This window comes from Emydura macquarii, unplaced genomic scaffold, assembly GCF_026122565.2.
Source record: "Emydura macquarii macquarii isolate MOO-44397 ecotype Brisbane River unplaced genomic scaffold, CSIRO-AGI_Emac_v2 contig_2422, whole genome shotgun sequence".
Taxonomy (NCBI): domain Eukaryota; kingdom Metazoa; phylum Chordata; order Testudines; family Chelidae; genus Emydura; species Emydura macquarii.
The window spans coordinates 40406413-40431212 of NW_027132559.1; the positions used below are offsets into that span (position 1 = coordinate 40406413).

Here is a 24800-nt window from a genome sequence, read left to right on the forward strand (position 1 = left end):
ACTACACCCACAGTAGAACCCCTGCTGTAGCTGTTCTCTAGTGGTTACATATCAGTCACAAATTTTACCATGACCTGTAAATATCAAAGATCATTTTATGTGTTGTTCTAGCAAGCATGTGAAGTGCTAGGGGTAGGTGAGGCTAATGGGGTGGAGTGTTGTGATTAGGTTTACCCTGGCTCCTCTGAAATGCTTTTTAATTTTTTTATACCTTTTTTGTTTTATTTTTTGGAATTTTTTTGTTTGTTGTTTTATCCATCTCTGTCCCTCCATGGATTGGGTTCTATCCCTGAGGGATTGAGTCCAGCCCTGTGTGTTGTGAACTGGAGTGTGAGGTTGCCACCCAAATTTGACCCAACCACCCCTCTGTCAAGTTGGGAGACGGGGGTCGATGACTGGGTCAAATTTGTATGAATGGCACTGTTATCTTGTACAGCGGGTTGCAACACCACTTATTCAAATTTGGCCTGGATGCCACCGTGCTCCCTGCTCTCCCTCGGCACTAGGAGAGAGGACCAGTTGAGCCATATGTTAGTGGTGCTGTGGCCCCATGCACCAGTTTGTGAGTCCTGGAGTGGGGAGCCAGGCCCAGGCCTGTTGGGCAGGAGCCATCACTGCTGGATGCATTTTTAATTTGGTCTTTTTGTGTTATTTTCGTGTTGCTTTGCAATTGCAAAAATGCAGGTCTCTCTACCTATTTGGCTATGCAATAGGGCATCGATGTAGATGGGGCAGTACTGTTAATCTTTTGTTCATTTTTGTTAAGACCTGCTAAACTGGGACTACAATCTGTTTTGAGGAGTGTGGAGGGCTGTACTAGGGATAAAGCTAGAAGAAATGAAACATTTACAAAATTCAAGGAAGATGAGAAGGAAAATGTAAGCTTGGAGAAAAAAGGTTGGGTAGAAGGTGGAAAATAAATATTGTCAATAATTAGATGATAGGTGAGTAATTCAGAAACAAAACCTCCCGCCCCTCCAAATAACTAGTCCTCCCACCCCAATATGTTATAGTGTGATTGTGGAGTTCCTCAATAGATTGGAGAGATACTAACTTCCTGATCTTCTTGATCAGCTGCTTTTGTCTCTTTTATGTAATCCAGCCATAGTGCTTTGAGAATATGTTGAGTTGGCATTCCAACACATCTGGAAACGCCCTTGAAATTCCATAGAGTGCATTAGAGCAAAGATGTTTGGAAGCAAATTGAGAAGTAAAGCAATGAAGTAACTGACCCAGTGAGAGCATAATTTCTGCTATATTTCCTGGCTTATGTTAAATTTTAAAAAGTTAGTGTCTTTCTGTGTTTTTAAAAAACAATTACTAAAATCAACTTGGGTATTTTTGCTGAAATGTTAGGAATTACAGAAGAGTATGTTCTATGTATTATGTTTCAGTTCCTTTCCAGTGCAAGGTGAGGAGAGGCTAGAACGATGTTGAATGTCAGTTTTCAGAATCACAGTGTTCTAACATAACTTGTCTATCAGTGTGCTTATTAAAAATACTTTACTAATTTTAACCTTAAGTATTGTGATTATTTTAAAATCTTTTTTTAACCAAAAGTAAACCTATTTTTAAATGGTCTTGCTCTGTTGCCACTGTTTGACAGTATGAATCAGTTGTCCTACAGGAAAAAAGTGCTGATAGTGTAGAAACTGTTTCTGGAACATATAAATGTATTTTGCTGGGCAAAATTTGGGATGGAAAATATACATGTAAGCTAAGCAATTTGCATATACTGCTTATTTCTCTTTAAAAGTCCTCAGAAGATAAAAACATCAAACTAAATTGTACTTCTGATCTTTAAAGGGGTAGGGGGAGAGTGGGAGAGAGAGACCACACCTTTAATCTCAGTAAAAGTGTTGAGAAATGGCCTCCTCAGAAGTGCAGCAGGTCATGTCTCATCTTCTCCCCCCCACATCTCATGTTAATAATGGAAACTTTTGCATGGGTTTTTGGATTACTGATATTACTGACTAAAATCTATCTTATGTCATATTGTACCTATATAACAAATTATTGCTTTACAATATTTCCTTAATTACTTACCTTCCATAAAGCATCTACTGTTTACATCTACCTAATTTCTTTTTGGTAAGAGTTGATAGCAATCATGTGAAATTAATAGAACCGGGTGAAATGTTCTTAGGTTTTTTTCTTGGAAAAAGGCTTTTAAAAAATGAAACTTTTAGCAAAAAATGGACCTCAAAATTTCAGAATCTCCATGGAAGCTTTTTTTTTTTTTTTTTTTGCTTAAAAATCTGGATTTCAGTAAATGAGAAATTTCAGTGATTTCACAAATAATTTAAATGATTTCACTGAAAATAGGAACAACAAAAAGCTGGGGGGGAAAAACCCCAAAAAACAAACAAACAAAAAAACCCCCCCAAAACACCTCTCCTGTGGATTCTCACCTTACAAGTTAATCCTTCAAATGCAATCACATTTTTTACTGCTTCATGGCAAACTTCAGCCTCAGTCCTGCAACCTTTACTTTCATGAAAATCCTTATTCAGATGAATAGTTCCTTTGGCTTTCATAGGGCTGGTCATTTGATGGAGTAATTATACAAGTAAAGTTTTGTGGATCTGTGCCTCTTTTAGTAAGATATGATATGTAATGTAAGCCCAAATGGTCAGACAAGTGGTGCTTTGTCAAACACATTTTAAGTTTGCAAGGACGCTGAAGGGGCAACATGCTATTTGTTAATAAAGACTTCGCCTGGTTTGCCACTCTTTATATTTTCCCCCTCCCCTCATGTTCTCTTGTTCTACATTCTCGCTCACCACCCATCTACACACATCTCTCCCTCTGTCCTTTTCATCTCCGTTCAGTAAGATCTCTTCCTAGGAGTGCTGTTCAAGTTTGGCTTTGTTCCATGTGCTAGTGGTATATTTATTGAAACTTACTAAAATATTTCTTTCTGGAAATCAGGGTAGCATTCTAGTCAATTGTCCTGTCTTGTGTCTTGACCTCTCGTCCCTCACTCTGCACTTCACAATGAGTAAATCACTCAGACAAGCTTTGAATTCATAAACCTCTTAAAATGGTCACTAAGCAAGGAAGCCCTCTGATGGGTATCTTTTGCCCTCCATCACTTTCATATAGATCTATTTACATTTACCAGGAATGCAAGTAGACAATGACTCTACTTAAAAGGAAGTTCACCCAAGATACTTGGGAATGAATACCCTAGCTCATCTCTTACCAAATCAATTACTGTACGTTTTCTCCTTTTCTGCTACTTAGAAGACTAATAAGATCAAAAACCAAATAATCGGTTTTGTTTTACTAACTCCAAACGAACCAGAACCACTCTGGTAATCAAATGTGGTAGAAGCGCGAGTGCTGCACTAATTATCCCTCGCAGATGTGACCATCTTCACCAGGGCCATCTCCTTCACGCAAATTAGCTTTTCTGTGTTTAACAGCACCGCTATTGAACATGCCAATGTAAGGCCTGGTCTACACTTAAAAAATAAATTGAATTAACTATGTTCTTCAGAGCTATAAAAAAAAATTTCACGCCCTGAGCTCTGTGGCTAGGTTGACCTGCCAGTGTAGATATGGCTAGGTCGTTGGAAGAATTTTTCTTCCGTCAGCCTAGCTACTGCCTCTTTGAGAGGTGAATTAACTCTATCGATGGGAAAAACCACTTCCATCAGTGTAGGAAGCATCTGTACTACAGTGACACAGCTGCAGTGCTGTAACTGTTCCATTCTAGTGTCTATAGTGGAGACATATTCTAAGCTAAAATGAATATTCATCTTTGAGTAGGATGTTCATTATGGATAGGGCCTCAAATATTATATGGCACAATGGGGCCAAATTCAACAGTGAAACTAATTTATTCTACCACTGTGAAATTCTTTTTATTTCCCAATTTGCATATAGATGTGCACAACTATGACTCATAGTTGAAAAATATTGACTCATAATTCATCAATGTATTTCAGTAGATTATATCTGAAGATAGGCATTTTCAACATGTCGTCCAGGCAGCCTGGCTCAGAACCACATACATGAGCACAAGAGACAGGGTGATCTTGTAGTTGGCTTCAGTAGCCCATCTTCCAGACATCAGCTGATGTGGTGTTTTTCAAGTTGCCCTGCTCACTGCCTATACTTCCGGCTCTCCAGATCCCTGACTGCAAGCTTGACTTTAGTTCGGGCTCTGTACACTTTCTAATTAACTCCCTCTTGTGAGGGAATTTGGAGAGCAAGAGGCTGTTGCAGGCAGGTTTTTGTAGGGCAAGGAGACAAATAATAAAACACTTGGCACTTGTTTCTACAAAATGACAGATTCTGCAGGGGGAGAAAAACAAATGCACTGGCTTCTTGGGGAAGGGAAGGGATGCCAAATTCTGTAGCTGTCGAATTCATGCCATCTTTATTGAGATGAATGGGATAGCTTGCACCTCAGGGCTATTGTTTCAGGCTCTCTGCAGCTTGAGGGAGGTGTCACTGAATCAGTTCAAATTTTAAAGATGTATTTTTGCTGCCATGCAGGTTAGCAAGCAACATTAAAAAAACAAATGAAAACAAATTGTGGAGCACACTTGAGCAGCAAAAGGATACATTCCACAACTCTGGAATTGTGGAATACAAAGGATACTGCTTATGGTCTGACATAGGCTTTCTATTATCTTATGTAAACTGAGATAGTGAAAAAGGCTCTCCTCAGTAAGGAACAAAGTGGTTTGTTGTGTGGATGATGGGGATGGGAATCTCTGTATTCCCCAAAAATATTGGACTCTATTCAAGGTAGCCCTGCACTGTCTCTCTGCACATCTTAATCCTGAAAAGTGTAATCAGTATAGGTTTGTGTCAATACTTAGTGGATTCTCCACTTGTGTCCAGATTTTTAAGAGCAGCTTATCTTTCAAAACTGATAATGGAACTGGTGTTGCCTTCATGGCAGTTTTGGTTAATATTGCAAGCTCTAGCATCTCATCTGTTTACACTGATCAGTTCCATATCACTCTATCCATTAACTATGAAGGCATGTTTTTAGTAGCTATCACATAGATAAGAAGGGGCTCAAGAGAGTAATCCTATGCAGTCAAGATCCATAGTGCACTTTCCACAATTATATTCTAGTACTTTGACTAAGGTTAGTACTGTTTTTTTAACTTCTCCCAGAGATCCCTGTCCTCTTTGTGTTTGAACTCATTGCACAATTGGGAGACGATATAGCACAATCTGGATGTCTGAAGAGTGGTAACCATAGACCTGAAATATATGAACATCTTTAGGAAATCAGCAGATCTCTTCTTTTCTTGTCACCCTAAAAAGACCTTGTTGCCAGATGCATGAAACAATGTCTTAGGGAAGCATATGTCATATTCAGAAATCCTGTCTCAGAAGGCATTCAGGCTCACTCAAACCATTCCATGGCTGCTTCCTGAGACAGAGTCACCTGTTACTACTAAAGAAAATATGCAGGCTAAATCTTTCTTGCACTACAGAATAAGGGAAAAATTTCAAAAGTGACTTAGGAGCCTAAAGTGTCATTGAAAGTTAGTAACACTTTAAGCTCCTAAATGCCTAAGTCACTTCACAGATTGATTCTATGGAGGAAAGAGGAACTATATAGTGATTCCTAAATAAACCAAACAGTACATTCCAGAAAGGAGTAGTATGGACCATGTGCATGCGTGCACGCGCGCACCCTTTTCTTTATCTTTTTTACACTCTATTCTTACTGCTCACTGCGACTCCCTTCCTAGCAGATTCAGGATCTAGCATATAAAATTTGTTAGCTGCTTTCTTTCTGGGATTGACCTTTACTCTCAAACTGACTCACCCTAGTTGAATTAATTTGAATTCTGCTCTCTTATGAGAGCACTGTATATGCTTAACTAATTTCTATCCAGGTAAAATTCAAAGTGGCTGATACATAAAAATTCCCAACAGCATTTATCTCTAGAGCTTTGGAAGCATTCAACTGTTGGGCAGCAGAAGTAGTGTGGCTAAGCTGCAATGTCTGAATACTAACTCTGGACTGTCTTAGTTCTGTGGTGCAAGAGTAGCACAGCCCACTGGTGGTAGATTAAGGAGCAGTCAGGTTTAAACCTCTGTAAGACACTTTCCACTTTAAAGATACTGGGCCAGATTCTTAGCTGTTGTAAATTGGAATAGCTTCATTAACTTCAGTGGCACTTTGCCAATTTATACTAGCTGAGGATGATATCTGTGCTGGATTCTGAATTCCTAGGATTCAATTTCCTAGAGTAAGACACCCTCACTTTAAAGCCTTTTTATTCCTAAAGGCAGTCACAATATGTAGACGTATGAGGTTGCTCCTCATCCTCTGATAGTCACACACCACCCCAACTGCTGCCTTTTGAAACTTGCAGTCAATTCTTTTATTGACCATTGTAGAGTTTAAGGCCAGAAAGGACCACCAGATTTAGTTGTGACATCCTTTATATCACACAGGCCACTAAGAGCATCCAGTCAGCTCCACACAAAGATCAACAACCAGAATTAAACTGAAGTATTATAGCCCTCAGAAGTCTAGCTATTGTGTGCAGTAGGCAGAAAACAAGAGGGACTGAGGCACCAATTCTGTGAATTAGTAGGGAATTAAGATATACTCAGATGATCCTAACAAGTGACCCACATCCCATGCTGCAGAAGGAGGCAAAAACCCATCAAGTTCCTTGCCAGTCTGACCTGGGGGAAAATTCCTTCGGACTCCACAGATAGTGAAGAACCAAGTAGCAAGCGTCTCAGACAATTCTCAGCCTACAAAGCACCAGCCTACCCCATCCAGCTGTGGCCATCTCTGATGATTCGCTGAGAGGATACACATGCTCCCAGTGCCCAAATACAGTGTGTGTGGGGAAATTCCCTTCCTGACTTCTGCAGCTGACCTGCTGAAGCATGTGATTTTTAGGAACATAAGACCTGAACTGAAGGGATCATCAAGGCTGCCAAGCCCTGCCTCCACTGTCACTAGCTACTTTGTCATACAATCCCACTTATAAATTTATCAAGTGATAACTTAATTAGTTTTAAGATATTTGCCCCCACAACCCCAGAACCTTACTCCTTTGATGGTTAAAAACCTTTTGATTTGCAGCCTGAAACTTGTCCATGGCCAGTTTATATCCATTTGTTTTTGTGCTGACATTGGCCTTCAGCTTAAATAACTCTTCAACCTCCCTGCTGTTTACCTATCCTGACACATTTAAAAAAACGATCATATCCTCTCACAATCTTCATTTTGCTAGGCAAAACGAACCAAAGTTCTGCCACTGAAAGAACATCCCTCAGGTGCCATGTCTTTCACCTGTTCTGCTTTGGGAACCCTTTTTTGATGTTTTCCTATGTGTTCCAGTCAGTGTAGTCCTGTTTATTTTGATGATTCTGGAACCTTTTGGGCACCTCTGGTCCATCTCTGGGTTTCCAGATTTCTTTGAGGAATATTAGTGGATTTTCGAATACTTGTCCCTTTCGGTATTCCACATGTAGGTACACATTCGCACGATGTACCTGAGACCGGAAAAATCTTGCAAGTTGTGTCTGCTGGTCTGCACTTGCGCCCTGCGTCTTCTCATGCTTATCACCCAGGATGTAAGAGGAGGTGCACACTGATCACCTCTCCTTCTTACCGCCACATGGCCTAAGTTAGAATCCTTGCTTTTGGAGCTATCCTCACATCATCTTAATATCTATAAATATAATTATATATAGTTTAATATTTTTATAGTATAATATATAGTTAGTGTAGCTTAATTTTCCCCACATTGGGACACCTTCTTTGTTCCTCTTTTCTGGAGTAGGACTTTTGTCAGAATTCTGGGATTTAAAAACTGTCTCCTGTCCTCACCCCTCCTTGGTCAGCAATGACCGTCAGTGCCAAAGTGCAATATCTGTTTTCTTCCCATCCTGGATCTGGGAGGGATGAGGCTCCAACTGAGAGAGCACCTCATGGAGAGAGCCATGAGGCCACAGTCAGATCTAGAATGGGGAGACTCCCCAGTAAATTGGCCTCAGTCCTCAAGCACTAGCTCAGAAGCAGAGGCCAGATTAGATAAATCTAAAGACCCATTGTCTCAGGCTTTTTATGAGGGTAAGGCGTTCTCTCTGACATAAAACCCTGCTTCCAGGAGAAGGGATCCCTCCCTGACTCCTTCCAAGTCAAATGAGTGTTCATGTGCAGATCCCAAGGATTTAGGTCTGCCTAAGCCTCCCTGGTAGCAACCAGATTCCTAAAGGGTCTGACTAGGACCTTCCCACTAGTAACAAAGCTAACATACTTATACATCAGCACTTACTGGGCCACCTTTCAAATCGCTGACCACGTGCTCAGTGTTCCACCTGTCTATGAAGGTCGCCTTCCTGGTCACATTTATGTCAACCGGAAAGGGTAGGTGATCTGGGGGCCCATGTATCTGACTTGCTACACGCTACGTTTTATGAAGAGAAGGTATTCCTTCGCCTCCACCTGAAATTCATCCCAAAAGTAGTTTCTGAGTTCCACATAAACCAATTAGTTCACTTACTGGTATTCTTCCCAAAGCTTTGTTCCTCTAGCAAGGAGAGAAGACTTTGTTCTCTTGATATCAGATGAGCATTGGCATTCTGCCTACAAAGAATGAAACCAAACAAAAAAAAATCACCTATACTATTAATTGCTATAGCAAAGCAATTCTGGGGACTAGCAAGATCTGCTCAGATTTTCAAAGTTGATTTCTAGCTGTATCCTCCTTTGATTTCTGTTAGCAGTTCTCCTCCCCCAGATTTAAATTAGACATTACCATTCAAGAAAGAGATTTTCGAGTCATTATGGATAGTTATCTGAAAACATCCACTCAGGTTTTTTGACTGCCACTACACATTAACAATGTTGGGAATCATTAGGAAAGGGATAGATGATAAGACAGAAAATATCATATTGCCTCTTTATAAATCAATGATATGTCCACATTTTGAATAGTGTGTGTGGATCTGGTTGCCCCATCTCAAAAAAGATATATTGGAGTTGGAAAAGGTACAGAAAAGGGCAACTAAAATAGCTTCCATATGAGGAGAAATTAATCAGACTGGGACTTTTCAGCTTGGACAAGAGACGACTAAGGGGCATATGAGATATAAAATCATGACTGATGTGGAGAAAGTAAATAAGGAAGTGTTATTTTTCTACTTCTCAACACAAGAACTAGGTCACTGAATGAAATTAGTAGGTAACAGGTGTAAAACGAACAAAAGGAAGTATTTCTTCACACAGTGCACAGTCAGCCTGTGTAATTCTTTGCCCGAGGATGTTGTGAAGGCCAAGACAATAACAAAAAGAACTAGATAAGTTCATGGAGGATAGGTCAATCAATGGCTATTGGCCAGGATGGGCATGGATGTAAAATCATGCTCTGAAGCATCCCTAGCCTCTGTTTACCAGAAGTTGGGAATGGGCAATGGGATGGATCACTTGATGGTTACCTCTTCAGTTAATTTCCTTTGAAGCATCTGGCATTGGCCACTGTAGGAAGACAGGCTACTGGGCTAGATGGACCATTGGTCTGACCCAGTATGGCCGTTCTTATATTCTTATGTAGATGGGGTGAAGTCTCATTCTACAAGAGCACAGATGAACTCAGTAGTGTCTCTTCGAGAACTGCCTATGATGGACATCTGTAAGGCAGCAACCTAGAGTTCCATTCACACAGTCACAAAGCATTACACTTTGTCCAAGCCTCTTCTGCCAAAGTAGCCCTAGGAATTGCAGTGTTAGACATCTATACTGCCTACATCTTCTCACTCCCTTCCCCCGTTTGAGTACTGCTTGCCAGTCACCAACATATGGAATACACATAGGACCAGCACTTGAAGAAGAAATGGAGATTACTTACTTGTAACTGGGAGTTCTTTGAGATGTGTGGTTCCTATCTGTATTCCACTAGCCATCCTCCTTCCCCTCTGCTTCGGATCATGACTTGATTTGTGGTAGAGAAGAACTGGAGAGATGGTCAGTCCACAACTCCCTTTATCCCCTTGGTGCTGAATGTGAGGAGAGCCAAGGCGTTGGCATGGACCAATGGATGCTACTTGCAAGATTTTCCAATCTCAGATGCATGGTCCATACACTCATGTGGAAAACAGATATCGTCCACATATCCTGAAGAACTTTCAGTTATGGGTAAGTAACCTATAATTTTGTGGTGTAGGTCTGCTTCAGGCACTGAGGGTTTCAGCTCTTTTCGTTAACACTTGAGAGTTCTGCAAACATCATTTACTTGCCTTGTGTGTGTGTATTAGGGTTTTTTATGTCCTTTCAGGATGACCTATGTATGCTTCCTTAACCCCAGAAGAGTGCCTATTATGAAAGGGCACGTGTTACATTCTCTTCTATGTGCACTGTGAAAGGAGTGTTTGGGGCACATATTGTTTCAAATACACAAGTGTCCTAGGCAATGCCTTCAAGCCTTTCTTGAGGTACTTTCACTCTAGAAATTCCCTTAAGCTCAGCATGAGATCAGACCAGAGTGCTTGGAAAGGGGAAAGACTGAGTTGGCCTCACCTCTGGATGGATTTGGGTGTGCACTAATGCAAGTAGTTCAGACATCAGTTTTCTCCCCTGTGTCCACTGGGGTAGCTTCACCACCTCCACTGAAGCATCTTGTGTAATTCCTGCCAGAGATTTTGCCATGTACAGATACTGATGCCTAAAGTCAGTTGTAGTAGTATTGGATGAGGCAATAGGCAAAGAGCAATGGGAGAAAGCAAGCTGCTGACTTGCCAGTGCTGAAGCCTTTAATAACTTCATGCGCCTTAGCACTTGAAGTCTCTTGTATCCCTCCTCCATATGTATTTAGGATTGGGAAATTGCTCTGAGAGGTTTCTGTGGTAATGTACATTTGGGGATCTAGCCATGCCAATCTCTGAGGCTGAGGTAATTACCTTCAGTGCTGACTTGGTCTTGTGTCAAGATTTTTTGAGTTATTTGCACAATTATAGTGCTTATTGTGCCAAGATTGCCCACATGATGTGGAATTAGCTCTTTTAGTGTTTTGAGAATTGATTTTGAACCCAGTGTACTCCCTTTGAGGGACCTCAGTGCAGCTAGTGTTTGATGCCCTTGAGAGAGCAGGTGTCTGTCAAACACATCACACACAAGATGTATTTTTGTGGCCTGCATGACCTATGCAGATTCTGCAGAATTTGTTTTAATTAAAAAAAATAGCACTTCTGATTGCAAATAAATCCTTCAGAAATGTGAACTGAGTGTAACTGATATAGTGTTGTCTGCCTGAGTCTGCAGGCAGCCTGAAAATAATCACTGAAAAGAGTTGAAAACCGTCTCTTCACTAACTAATTCTAAAGCCACATGATGAGCCCTTCGTGAAAGCATTAATTATTTAACTGCTGATCGTTTTAGCAGATGCCATGAGGGAAGGATGAAAGTGAAGCCTGTAGCATGTGGGAATTGAAAGGTGCTACAAGGAAGAAAATGTTGAGAGAAGAAAGGAGAAGATATGGATAGGAGAGGATGGGGATGAAGGAAAAACAAAGGGCAAAAATAGCAATGGTTCTAAAGGCCACCCCCATTCCTTGGTGTGGTGCTGAATGACAACAGTGTACTGAACAAATAATAAGTAATGAAAAGTTTTAGTAACTAAAGCCAAATTGTACCTTTGATATTTGTGCAAGCCTTCTATTGTCGCTAGTGAGAGTTCTGCTATAGATTGAAAGAAATTTAATTAAGAATGGAATTCGTCACTTTTCATTAAATGAGTTTGACACCTGTACTTTAAAGGCACTGTCTGTTGTAGGCTCTTCTGTCACCTCACCATGATCAGCCAGCCATCTGAGTGAGAGCAAGTGGATAGGTCAGGATTCAGGTGAACTGGCATTCTCTATTGATGCCAAGTATATCTCCACTCAAGGAATAGATAGTACAATAAATCTGCATGTGAGGATCTGACTTTACCTCAGATTCTTAAAATGCTGGTTGTGGGGGTTGAATTAGTATCAGTCTAGGAATATATAAAGGCCACAAGCACTAGATGTCTGGACCAAGACCTCCTGTCCCATTGCTGTGCTCTTGCATGCTATTTTGGAGCAGTTGGTGAAGTGAGGTGCCTCCTATGCTTTCCCGATTGCTCCTGTTTCTGAACTGGTTAAGAAGTAGTGCATACTGCTCCAGGATGTTGCTAGGTCAGTTTTCCACCAAGAAGCTTGGTGGATGCAGCCATAGCTGATCCTGGAGAATGTCAAAAGAATAGGCCATTCACCATTGAGGTGTTTGGGTTACTTGTCACAAATCCTAATTCCTCCAGTGTCCCCACTTGTTGCCAATGGAGCCCTGATATACAAGGCTCAGCTCAAAACCTGCTGTCTTGAAACAGGATGCAAGATATCAGTCGTGTCAGGAGGGAGAAGTAAGAGCCAGCAGGTGACAGCTTGGACCATGCTACGATTGTTGAGTCTTATGTCTGCATCTGTATTCATTGTATCCATAGCTCCCGTGAACCCTGAGATCCTGGTGGAAACAAATATATCACACACAGTCTGCGGTTGCATCCTGGTTTCTTTGGGACTAGCCCAGTGGTTCCCAATCCGTGGCCCGTGGGGGCTTTCAAAGTGGCCCACTGCTCCCCTCCCCCTGGCTACGTGGGGAGCTGCTGCCTAAGGACCCAGGCAGAGTGCATTGCAGCAGCCAAGGGGACAGGAGATCAGTGAGGAGGAGGCAGCCTCCTTGCTGAACTCCTTCGTCTGGCTGCAAGGGGGGGGGAAGGGAGGAGGGAGCTGCTGGTGGAGAATGGTGGTCCTTCAGGGTTGTAAAAATGATACCTCTGGCCATCGAGCCAAAAAGGTTGGGATCTACTGAACTAGCCCATCCCTGCCCAAATCCTTGGCGGTATATGTTTGTTTTTCTAGGGAGTGGAGATCCAAAAATGAGAATCCTGAAAGATATCTGGAGAGAAGTAGAATTAAAAGTAACTTTTTCCTGTGTAAGTGAGTACAGTGACATGGTTTGAGACATATCAGAAATTAGCAGCTTAATTCCCTGAGAGCTCGGTAATACTAGCATTGTTTAGATTAATGGAAATGTTTGTCTACTTACTTCTAATAAACTGTAATCGGTCAATTACAGAAGACAATTGTAATGATACGTTTGTATAATGTGTGGTTTCTCTTCTAATATTGTGATGATCATTCCAATTCTTTGTTTTGTGTTTGCTTTTCAGAGATGTGAATTATGCCCTCATAAGGATGGTGCTTTAAAGAGAACAGATAATGGGGGTAAGTTGCATTTTTCTTTTTTCTTTTAGTTTTTTTACTTAATAAAGGAAAACAGCATTGTAAATTGAAATAATATAAAGATATTACCTGCAAGCAAAAAAAAGCAACTATTTTAACACCGTAGTTGGCTGAGACAGCATCAAAAGCTAATATTTATTTTACAGTAAAGTATATGTACTGTAGTTGTGCAATTTAGGTTGAACTTTTGTCAGAAAACAATCAGTTCAGTGTATATATTTATTAGTTGTATTTAAAAATACAAGATGCTGACTGAAGGAAGAGACTGCATTGTAATACGAATATTCTACTCAGGAGGTTAATTAGGATAAAGGCTAAATTATATACATGTTTTAGAAGATGAACACTCATTGGAAGCTGCTGCCCATTTTCAACTGGAAAAATCAGAGACTTCCAAAGTTGTGTAGGTCAAGCTAAATATACTGATGCATGTTTCAAAGAATAGTTTTAATGCATATTTACAAATAAGTTCTGCAACACAGAAATTAGAAATGGAAAAGACACAATGGTGATTACCCACTTTTACATCTGCGCATTATGTCCTTCAGTGCGTTATCAATTCTGAGCTCTTACTGAGTAGTATTGTTAAAGGAAATCTTAAGTATTTGTCTTGATGAAATCTTTACTACTAAATTGGGATATAAAAGAATCTTTCAAGCATTTTTAGAAATATCTGTCTTTTTCAATACTTTAACCAAGGGCTAAATACTGCACTCTCAACTGTGACTCTTAGAGGTTCAGATTTAGTGATACTGGTCAAATTCTGGTGTAGAAAAGGGATGGATGAGCAAGATTTTGGGAACCCATTCAGAGAATCTGCACTTTTTGCGTGCTGAGGATCTGTGTTGTGTGCTGGCTCCTGTACCATAGTTGGTGTGTGCATCTTTTTTTTTAAATAGGACATACTGAGATATTCATCACCATAGTATATGAGCACTTCAGATACACTAATGAATTCAGCGTTTAACAGCCCTCAGAGGTAGGGAAGTAGCAGTATCCTCATTTTAAAGGGATAACCCTTTAGGGGATTTATAGTTCCCTGACAAAAAAATGTAATAATATCTACAAAGAATTATAGGCTAAAAATATGATGTTAGTCAAAATGGTTAATGAAAGGTGGGTCTTGTCAAACAAACTTGTGGTCTTTTTTTGACAAGATAATGGGTCAGATTGGTAAATTGTGCTGTTATGATTTACTTGGATGTCTCCAAAACATTTGACTAAGTACCAGATGACGTTTTGATTAAAAAACTTGCATTATATAGACCTATAGGACACACTAGCTGGATTAAAAACTGTATCACTTACAGATCTCAAAATATAGTTGCTAGTAGTGAAACATTAGTGAATGGGGCTGTTTCGAGGAGGGTCCAACAGGGATCGGTTTATGATTCAATGCTATTCAATATTTTTATCAGTGATTCAGACATAATATAAAATTTTCGCTAGTAAAATTTGCAGATAAGGATTGGTGGGATAGTAAATAATGACAGATTACTGATAGCGAGCTCAATCACTTGATTAAATGGTCACAGTCTAAAAAAATGCATTTTAATACAGCCAAATGCCAGATAATACATCTGGGAACAAAGAATGCAGGCTGCACCTACAGGAAGGGAGACGGTATTGGAAAGCAGAGACTCGCAGAAGGACTTACGACTACATTTGCGTGAGCTTTCAATGCAGTGCTGTGGCAAAAAGGGCTAATGCAATCCTCAGATGTATAAAAAGGGGAATGTCAAGTAGAAGTAGGGAAGTTACCTTGTCTCTGAACACAGCATCGGTAAGATTACTGTTAGAATACTATGTACAGTTCTGGTGTCCATGCTTCAAGAAGGATGTGGGAATAATGGTGAGAGTTCAAAGAAGGGCTACAGAAGTGATCCAGAGTCTGGAAAACAAGTCTTTGAGAGTTTCAGGGAGCTCAACCTATTCAGTTTATGGAAGAGAAGATTGAGGTGACTTGATCGCTGTTCATAGGTACTTACACATGGATATCTGACAGTGGTAAGCTTTTCAAACTTGCTGACAAATTTATAACAAGGTACAGTGGCTGGAAGTTGGAGTTGGACAAATTTAGCCTTGAAATAAGATTCAATTTCTTAGCAGTGAACGTAATTTAAAAACTGGAACAGTTTACATGGGAGGTTTTGGAATCACCGTTCGTTGTTCGTAGTCTTTAAAGCGAGATTAGATATCTTTCTAACCCATATGCTTTAATCCAGTTTCTCGGAGAAATTCTGTGGACTATGTATGGGGGTGTGTGTGTATAGGGTTTGGATTAGATGGTTGTGGTGGTCCCTTCTGCACTTTGAATCTGAATCTGTGAATCGCTTTGTTTGTTCCTTTTTTCATAGGGAGAACAGGAAGTTCTGCATTGCCCTCATATGGTGATAACATTTTAACAGCTCTGTATTAAAACAATGGCTGTAATCAAGTCTCATGTTTCAGTTGGTCACCTGCAGGGGTCAGGAAGGAATTTTTCCACTAAAGCACAATTGGTTTGATATATTCCATTTCCCTTCTCCCCTCCTCTGAAGCATCAAAGTTTGGCCACAACTGGCGACAGAACAAATGACTGGGTAGACCAGTGCTCCGAGATGGTACAGTGAATCCTTTTTCTCAGAAGCTAGGCTGGTGCGTCTTGCTCACATGCACAGTGCCAGACTCATTGCTAGGTTTAGAATTTGAGAGAGCATTTTCTCCGAGGACAGATTGACAGGGACCTTGGGGGTTTTCAGCTCCTCTGCGGCATGGTGTCTGGATTGCTTGCTAGGATCATATGGGCATATGTCACCTACTCAATTCCCTGACACTGCAGGTTCTTCGGACATTGGTGGTACCTCGGTCTTTCCTGTTCTCTACTTGTAGCACACAAGTTAGTTTCTTGAGAACTGAAATGCTTTAGTCTAACCCAAGTTCTTTGGCTCAGTATAGGGGTAACTGTGTAAAATTTAGCAGTCTATGGTATCCCAGTGGTCAGGCTAGGTAATCTAATAATAGTCCCTTCTGGTCTTAAATTCTATGAAACTATTACATTTTAAATATGGGGAACCAAGGTAGAATTTCTGTGTCCTAGTCCAATGCTTGAATTACAGGACTATTCTTTTTATTTGGGATGTTAGGGGAATGACTGTATTGGTGGATTTGTTATACATTCTCCATCTAGTTACGCTGCTTGTGTTAGTGAACTCCTTTGCAGTGTTCTACAGACTGCAGCCTGGCCACTTGCTTCTAAGGAGAGCCTTTCTTTTGAGGGGGAAAAATGCCTTTCCCATTAGAGAGCAAGGAAAATAAGTAAGTTTCAAAGCTCTTGTAAGGTATGGTAAATAACTGTTCTTGAATCAAGGGTCAGCAAAGTGTTACAAAATACAGGACACTGCTGTCCCTTACATGAACTCTGAAACTTGGTTTCCAGTGATATTTTTGATGTAACTTGGATATTCTGTATCAAAAAGTAGATGGACAGTGAGCAAGGAGATGGAGTTGGGGCTGAGGTAGATATTTAACTGTAATCTTTAGCGCTTAGCACAGCGGTATCCTGATTCTAATGGGGCCATCTGAGCATGGCTGTTACTATTTATGTTTTTAATTGAATTGGTATCGGAGTACAAATGCAGCTGATTAGAATGAAGTTTGTGTGTGGGAATTTCTTTTTTTGCTATGATTATAGGTGTGGCAGAAAGAGTATATGTATTCAGTGATGTGCACAGAATCAAGTGCTTGAATTTTCTGGAGCTGGAGAAGTACTAGATCTTCACCAGGCTATAGAATAAAACTTTAGGCTTGCCTCTACTTACTTGCAGATAGCAACTATATTTTATGGTCAGGTAACCTATACAGTTTCATACTCTGTATTCCTTCTGCATAGACACTTTTTTTTTTCTTCTGAGCCCATATGACGGTTTCATAATTTTTTTTGCCCTTAATATTTCAAAGATCTTCTGCATATTTGCTTTTTACTAGAAGGAAGAAATGCTTTGAGATGTCTGATTTGTTTTGTTTTTTTCTCTGGGTGGGGGAAGGAGCAATCTTTGCTGTTCCTATTGGAGTCCTGATGATCTTTCCTTATTGTGCCTCTCATTTTAATGCAGCCTACTCTTTTAGGCCTTATCTAGTGGCTATCAGCTTTCCTAAACTGTACTCCCAGGCTCTGTCATGTAAATAGGGGCACAGACTGGGAATCAAACCTGGGTTAGCATAGCATAGCATAGCACTATGGACTGACTTGGTGGTGTATTGGATTTACTTTTTTTTTTTTTTTTTTTTTTTTTTTTTTTTTTTTAAAGTATCTTAGTCCCTAATGTGGGAGCGAAGTTGTTCTGTTCTTTGCTGGCCTGGTAATACTGACCTGACCCATCTTGAATGTCCTTCTCTGTCTTGCTTGATTCCTCCATCCTGGAATACAATGCTCTTTCCCACTTCTCACCAATAACCATGTTATAAAGGGGCATGGCTTTGATGGTGTGTTTTGGGTTAGCACCATTCTCAGAAGAAAAACTTCTTTCCACATTGGCTAGGATAATTGTTAGAATTCTGTTAAAAACACTTGCATTCAAATATGATTTGGATGTAATAAGTTTCTGATTCCTTTGGGAGGCGAGTTCCAGAGGGATAGCCATGTTAGTCTGAATACAGCAAAAACGAGAGTCCTGTAGCACCTTAAAGACTAACAAATTTCTGAGGGCATAAGCTTTTGTGGGCTGCATTCGTGGATTTCCATTTCATGCGTCTTATAAAGTGGATTGCAGCCCACGAAAGCTTATGCCTGCAGAAATTTGTTAGTCTTTAAGGTGCTACTGGACTCTAGTTGTTATTGGGAGGCAAGATTCCTTTGGGTGTATCTATACAGAGAGTTACTGTGTGACAAGCTGTGTAAATCTACAGTGTACTAGCTTGCCATGCAGACCCTGTTACCACACACTAAAAGTTCCATTGTGCACTTCGCTCTTCTGTTTTTCAATAAAGGTTTACTCTTATTTGTGCACCCACAAAGGCATAACAATAGGAACAAGGTGTATAAACCTTGCTAATCTATTTTAGGGAGTGTTTGCACTATGTTTTCCAGTTTTTTCCCCATAGTTTCAGCTCCACCAACGATAGACCTAGTGAATGCAAGACTTCTGGTGGGTATACTGGAATCTTAAGTTCTCATGTCTAAACCTGCTCAGAACAGCTTTGTTCCATACACTGAACTTCCAGCAGAGTATGGCGCATTGCCTAGACCAGTGCTACCTACATTAGAGCTGAATCAGTGGTGGTGGTTGGGAAATTTTAGAGAAATAAGCCTATTGTAAACAAGAGCTTAAGAGCCCATGGGTTATAACATGGTTTCGGAACATAGTTATAACATGATTTGGCCTCATCTACACAGGTGACATCATTATTATAACATGGTTTCTTCTCTCCCCCAACCCCAGAGATGTTTTGGCAGTGTAGGTTGGCCTTAAAGAGTATTAATGTTGAATGCTAATTGTGACCTGCCTGTACAGGAATGTTGTGTTTACACTGGGAATTTTTGTAAGGATTTTCTGCATCAGCACAGCTCCACCAATGGTAGCAATGGTAGAAATACTGGTTTAGATGGGAAGCATCATTTCTCTCATTCCATACATTATGGACTCTATGATTGCTGCCATGAGTGGGGCTTCTTCAATATATGAAAAACATTTCCTTTACTGAAGCTTTCCTAGTGTGTGTTCTGAAGCAGCTTTCAAGAACTGATGTTGAAAGTGGCTTTAGGTAATGTGATTGTGTTGGCAAATGTGGATGTGGCAAAAATTGTTAATACAGTTACTGAAACCTCTTCTTGGCTCCAAGTGTTCTCATGAACCATTTTAAAAAATGTTTGTACCAGCTCAGGCAACTGTGTTACTTGAAAGGACCAAACCCTAAAATCTTTCCTCCAGCAAACTTTATTGATTTCAGTAAGATTTCTTTTGTCTTTGTGCGTGAGTCTCAGGGCAGAGTGAAAACTACCACATTTTGCCCATCCTATCCATATTGGCTCTTAAGAACAGCTAGAAGACATTTCCCTGCATAGCAGGGGCCATTGTTAATCATCATTAATCTTGTTTCTGCAACTAGTTGTATTAGAAGCATGCAGCTAACCAGTTTGGGATGAATAGTTGGAAATATCAGTCTTGACCCCCTACATGCATTCAGAAACCATAGGAATAAAGAATAAGGTTTTAAAGTTTGAATATGCAAAGAGTGGAACATTCTTTCAATTTATTTGAGTACCTAATATGGTTGGTACTATCCTATAAATATTGGAGTAAAAATTATATATCGTCTTGTAAACAAAAAGTAATTTTCCTGTTGTGTGGTTTGCAGGACTTTGTGGAGTATTGTGAGTTAATATTATTTTGCTATAAAACCAAAATCCACAAAAAATGCAATTTCATAAACACTACTGAATGGCCTTTGATTTTTAGTAATATTTAATATTAAAAATAGAAAATTAATATTGAGAAGAAAATAGGATCCAGATATTGGATACAATGAATAATCACTGTGAGTAGTGCCTGAATTCCTTGCTTTTCATGTTCATCAAGGTTTACTCATGTGAAAAGTAAAATATGAGTGAGATTTAAATGGATTGTAAAATCATCAGAAACCTGTTATTTATATGAATACTTTCTTTATTTTTTTCTGTTTCAAATATTTGAAGGCTATTGCAAGATTTAATAATAAACTTTCTAGTAATATTTTTGTCTTCCTGTATGTGTGTTTTTATTATGTTTGCATAAGATTATATTTCTTAGAGAAACATAGTGAAAATAGGAAGCAAATACTCTTTTCAGGATAGCTATGATCAGTGAGTTTGCAGTTGTTTTGTGGTGGTTTGGAGTTGGTCAGTTTGAATACAGCAAAAGTTTGCTGCAAGCCTATTGACTAAAATGCTGTAATTTTTAAAATCCATTCAAAGGGCAGGACTACACAAGTACTAGAAGTAAAAATGCACCATAAGTAAAGTTGACTAACTATAATTTAGGTCAGTCTCTAACTTTCATATATATGTTTTCTCATGGTATCAGACACTTAAGAAAATCTTTGCTTTTTTTTAAGCGAAGTGTGTGTGGTGTATTTACTACTTTTTAAAAACTGTTCAGAAATGTTTTGATATTGGTAGAATGAGTGTCTTACAGTAATTTTCTGTCTCACCATTTTTGTCTGTGAACTTAGAAGGTTGGTACTGAGGCTTGTTGTTTTACTGAAGTAGAAGTTTGAAATCTGATCTAGCTGGATGATGATCAGGAATGCTGTGTAACAGCATTCCTTATGTCAGCTTTTCACCAAGACGTCTCACATGCAGCTGCTTGGTAGAATGCCAGCTAATAATGCAATGTTTTTGTCATAGTTTTTCCAAGGGTTAGAGCAGGGATCTCCTAAATCTGTAAGGAATGTCACATGCAAGATCATTTGAGTCAGCAGTTTTCCCTGTCTGAATTTCTTTACTGTTGTGTTGCATTTTCTGTAAACATTAATATATGAGAAGGCGGGTGGTAATAGAATGTAGTCTTCCTGGCAGCTAATATTTTGTGCAAGAAGTTCCTACATCTCACTGTGACTGTATACTTAGAAATGTGTTAATCCTCTTATACAATAGATATTCAACTTTAACAGATGGAAGTTAAAAAAAACAACCTACCAAACACTTAAATTAAGAAACCTTTCTTTTTACTGGGGAAGAAAACTTTGAGGGAAGGTTCAGATATAAACATATTTGAAATCTATTCCTCCTGTTATTTAATGTAATAATTTTTATACATTTTAGGACTTCTTCCCCCAACTGATAGAAGTGGCAGATAAAACTGCTGATGAGCCTACTCGATGGATAAACTACGTTAAACCTATACCTGTTTTTAGCATGGTATAGCTATTTCAATCCCAGTTATGCAAATTCCCAGCAGAAAATAACTATTATGGTTTCAGGAGAAGCTGTTCTGCATCTAAAAACAGGTACTTCAGGAAAGTTCTCATTGGATCAGAATACTGAAGAGATTAACAGCTGACTGAAATGAAAGCATTCTTTTTCTGTAAAGACTGATCTGCTGCCATTGCCTATGCAATTCTAGTTCAAATGACATTGTGCTAAAAGCTTGTTACAGCCTTTTTTATCCTACATGGGACTATATAGCCTGTAGCACTTCTTTACATATATAGTATTTAAACCAATTTCATACACAGCAACAGGAAACAATGAAAGCTTTAGTCCAACCTTAATTTGTGCTGCAGTTTTATAGCTCCTACACGTTCTAAATCTGTCTACATAAGTACTTATATGCCCCTCCACTCTTTTTATTATCTTAATAATTTATTTATATTAAGGTAGTCTGTTGTGGCTCCAGTTGAGATTAGGACCCCATTGTGTTAGGTGCTGTCTATGTTCATTGTAAGAGACAATCCCTGCCCTGATGATCTTACATTTTAAATAGACAAAGGGTGGGAAGAGAAAATAAAGATAAAGAGAGATGAAATGATTTGGTCACACAAGTTAACGGGGAAACCAGAAATAGAACCTGGGTCTCCAGAATCCCAGTCCAGTACCTTCCCTGGCAAATAATATAACCTCACCACTTCTGTTTCCCCCATACTTTCCTTTCTTTTAGGAGGGGCTTGTGAAGATGAGTTACTTGATTGTATGGTGCTTTTGAAAACAAAGCTTGGAGGAGCCACACTGAATACAGGAGAACGTCCTTCCCTGTATTTCCACTCTACTGAATTCCCCAAAGTCTGGATGATTCTACTGTCAATCTAAATTAAGAAGGAATGGGAAGGGAAAAGTATTTTGCTGAGGCAGCTTTAAAAAGAAAATTAAAAAATACACAGAGGATTAGTAAAGCTTTTAGGATCAGCTTGAATGGGGATGGATGGCTTATTTGTTCGAAATATTTAGTCACATTGGACCCAAAAGTTCAAATTGAAGGAGAGCTGGATTATTTTCATCCTCAAGAAAGATAAATTGAATTTCATGCTGTTTATTTTTCAAAAAATTTTAAACTGTACCTCTCTGTGCATGCTCAGGATTCTATGATGGATTTTGTAAGAGTGACATCATGCATAATCCTAAAGAACAAAATGTATGTCTTCATCTCTGTCTGTTGTGCTGCATTCTGTTTGCTGTTTGGCTACTGTCTGCCATCTCTGAAGTATATGGGGCCTCATAAATATTGAATATGATGGGTGACAGCGGGACTCTTTGAAACCCTGAATGAGTGTGTCATCTGGGCAGATGAACTATTGTCCAGTATTACATTCTGGCAATTTTTGGAAAGAAATTTGGAAAGAAAACTTGAATTCCTCTGTCTACTCCTGATAGGGTCTGCTGGTATATCAACAACACCTTATTTTTAACAGCACTGAAAGTGGCTGAAAGATCTGAAGAATCCTCATAAGCCTTCTATCTTCATCCACCCCAGAAGGAGGAAATCAACCAACACAATGGATGCAGTATCCTTGTTATACCTAGGGCTAGCACTAAACAAATGGACTGGGATCAAGGAAACCTGAACACTCAAGGAATTGTCAAAATTTCATCTGTGCAACTTGAATTATTTTCCTTTGAAATGAAAGGAGGGTTTGAGACATTGACAGTAAATGGAGTGTTTGTCTTCATTAAATAATGTTTTGTGACCAAAGATGATTTAAAAAAAAAAAAGGTTAAAAGAAGCAGGCAGACAATTACAATAATGGGGCTCAATACCTCCCTGTTGGCCTTCACCATTCTAATTCACAGGTGACAATCTGCAAATCTCTTAGCACTTCCAGAAGTTCAGTGAGCGATGCTAACTAAAACTCCAGCAAAGAAGACTTTTTTCCAGACCTAGCCCTATCATTGTGACATACAGCTCAGTCCGAATCCAAGTGAATTTATCTGCAAAATAATGTGAAAATTCCTCAGTGAGAAATGCTAGACTTTGTTTCCAGGTGGAAACAGCCCACATTTAACAAGTTTCTGAGAATAGTTCTGTTTGTTCAGTTTTTGTTTCTTCGAGTGATGGTCCCTATATGGATTCAAATGTGGGTCTGCCGGAATGATTTGCAGCAGTGTCCATTGACTCGTGTGTTGTGCATTGCCCTTGTTTCTGCAGCCAAGGCAGTAAGAGGCCATGTATGTAGATGCTGGAAGAAAACTTCATTTGCCTCCTCCATCTCATAAGATATCAGAAACTATTTGTTGCAATATTTGGAATGAGACTTCTGGCACTGATATTCTAGCCATCTTGTCTCTTGTTGCTCTTCTTGCAAGTTATCTGGATACCATGGTGTCTTGTGAGGATGAATCCAGGTATGTTAGGAACCACTTGGTCAATAGCTGTGCATTATGGAATGCTACAAAGTCCTTGCCTGGCCTGCTGATAGGTCACTATCTCCTATTCTTCCTAGAGCCCTCTAAAATCAAAATTCCAAGGATATCCATTAAAGCAAGTGCTGCCCTCTGATGTGAAAGGTGTGTCTCAACTTCAAACTATAGACTGTCCATGAGAACAACTTTCTCTTCTTTGCCCTTTCCCTATCTCTAGTCTCAGCACGAAGGTGAGATGCAGAATGCTTTTAACTGATTTTCACTCTGGTTACTAAGTTCATCTTTACAAATTTTGCTAGATAGTATAATACATACTTTCGGTTAGTAATAGTTATAATGAAAGTAAATGTTTAAAAAAAGTCCAGTGCAATCACTTCACTTGTTGCCTATTAGATATTAGATATCTAATTTGAAAAGAGTAAACCAGGAAAAAACCTGTAATCAAGCAGGAATCTTCTGTCTTGACAATTTGATGCAAAGTAGGAATGAAAGAGTCTGTATTACCATTGTAATACTGGAAATCAGTTTAGCAATTGCTAAATCCTGATGTTTATCATGTACGTATTGCTGCATTTTTAGAGGACTGAACAAACATTAATTTTTTAAGTCAACTGCTAAATTAGTTTCCAAAATTTTATTTGATCTCATTTTCAGTGCTTTTGAACAAAAACATTAGTTTTAGCCCTCAAGATCATCCTGTTGGGAAATATGAAGATGCCTACCACCTCCATTTAGAGAACCTAAAGCTCATTTAACTGAATGTAGATACTGAAACAATATGTATTTCTAAAAAGTATTTAGAAAAACCAAAGGTCTGTGTATAGTAGAACCTCAGAGTTATGAACACCTTGGGAATGGAGGTTGTTCATAACTCTGAAATTTTTGTAACTGAACACAGTGTTATGGTGTTCTTTCAAAAGTTTACAACTGAACACTGACTTAATACAGCTTTGAAACTTTAATATGCAGAAGAAAAATGCTGCTTTTCCTTTTTTTTTTTTTTTAGTAGTTTACATTTAACACAGTACTGTACTGTATTTGTTTTTTGTTTTTTTTGGTGTTTGCTGCTGCCTGACTGCATACTTGTGGTTCCAAACCAGGTGTGGGATTGACTGATCAGTTCATAACTCTGGTGTTTGCAACTCTGAGGTTCTACTGTAGTTTTCTGTAGTAAATACTTGAAATATTTTAAGTACTATAACTAACCACTGGAAGGTTCTTT

General features: G+C 39.2%; 1 protein-coding gene across 3 annotated transcripts in view; it reads left to right on the plus strand.

The window, feature by feature from the left end:
• MLLT10 (MLLT10 histone lysine methyltransferase DOT1L cofactor) overlaps nucleotides 1–24800 on the plus strand; it is a 213016-nt gene that overhangs the window by 10924 nt on the left and 177292 nt on the right. For all 3 annotated transcript variants that reach the window (XM_067562351.1, XM_067562352.1, XM_067562353.1), the window contains one exon: nucleotides 13194–13248. In XM_067562351.1, coding sequence (XP_067418452.1) covers nucleotides 13194–13248 — 55 coding nt within the window. The remainder of the gene's footprint in view (nucleotides 1–13193; nucleotides 13249–24800) is intronic.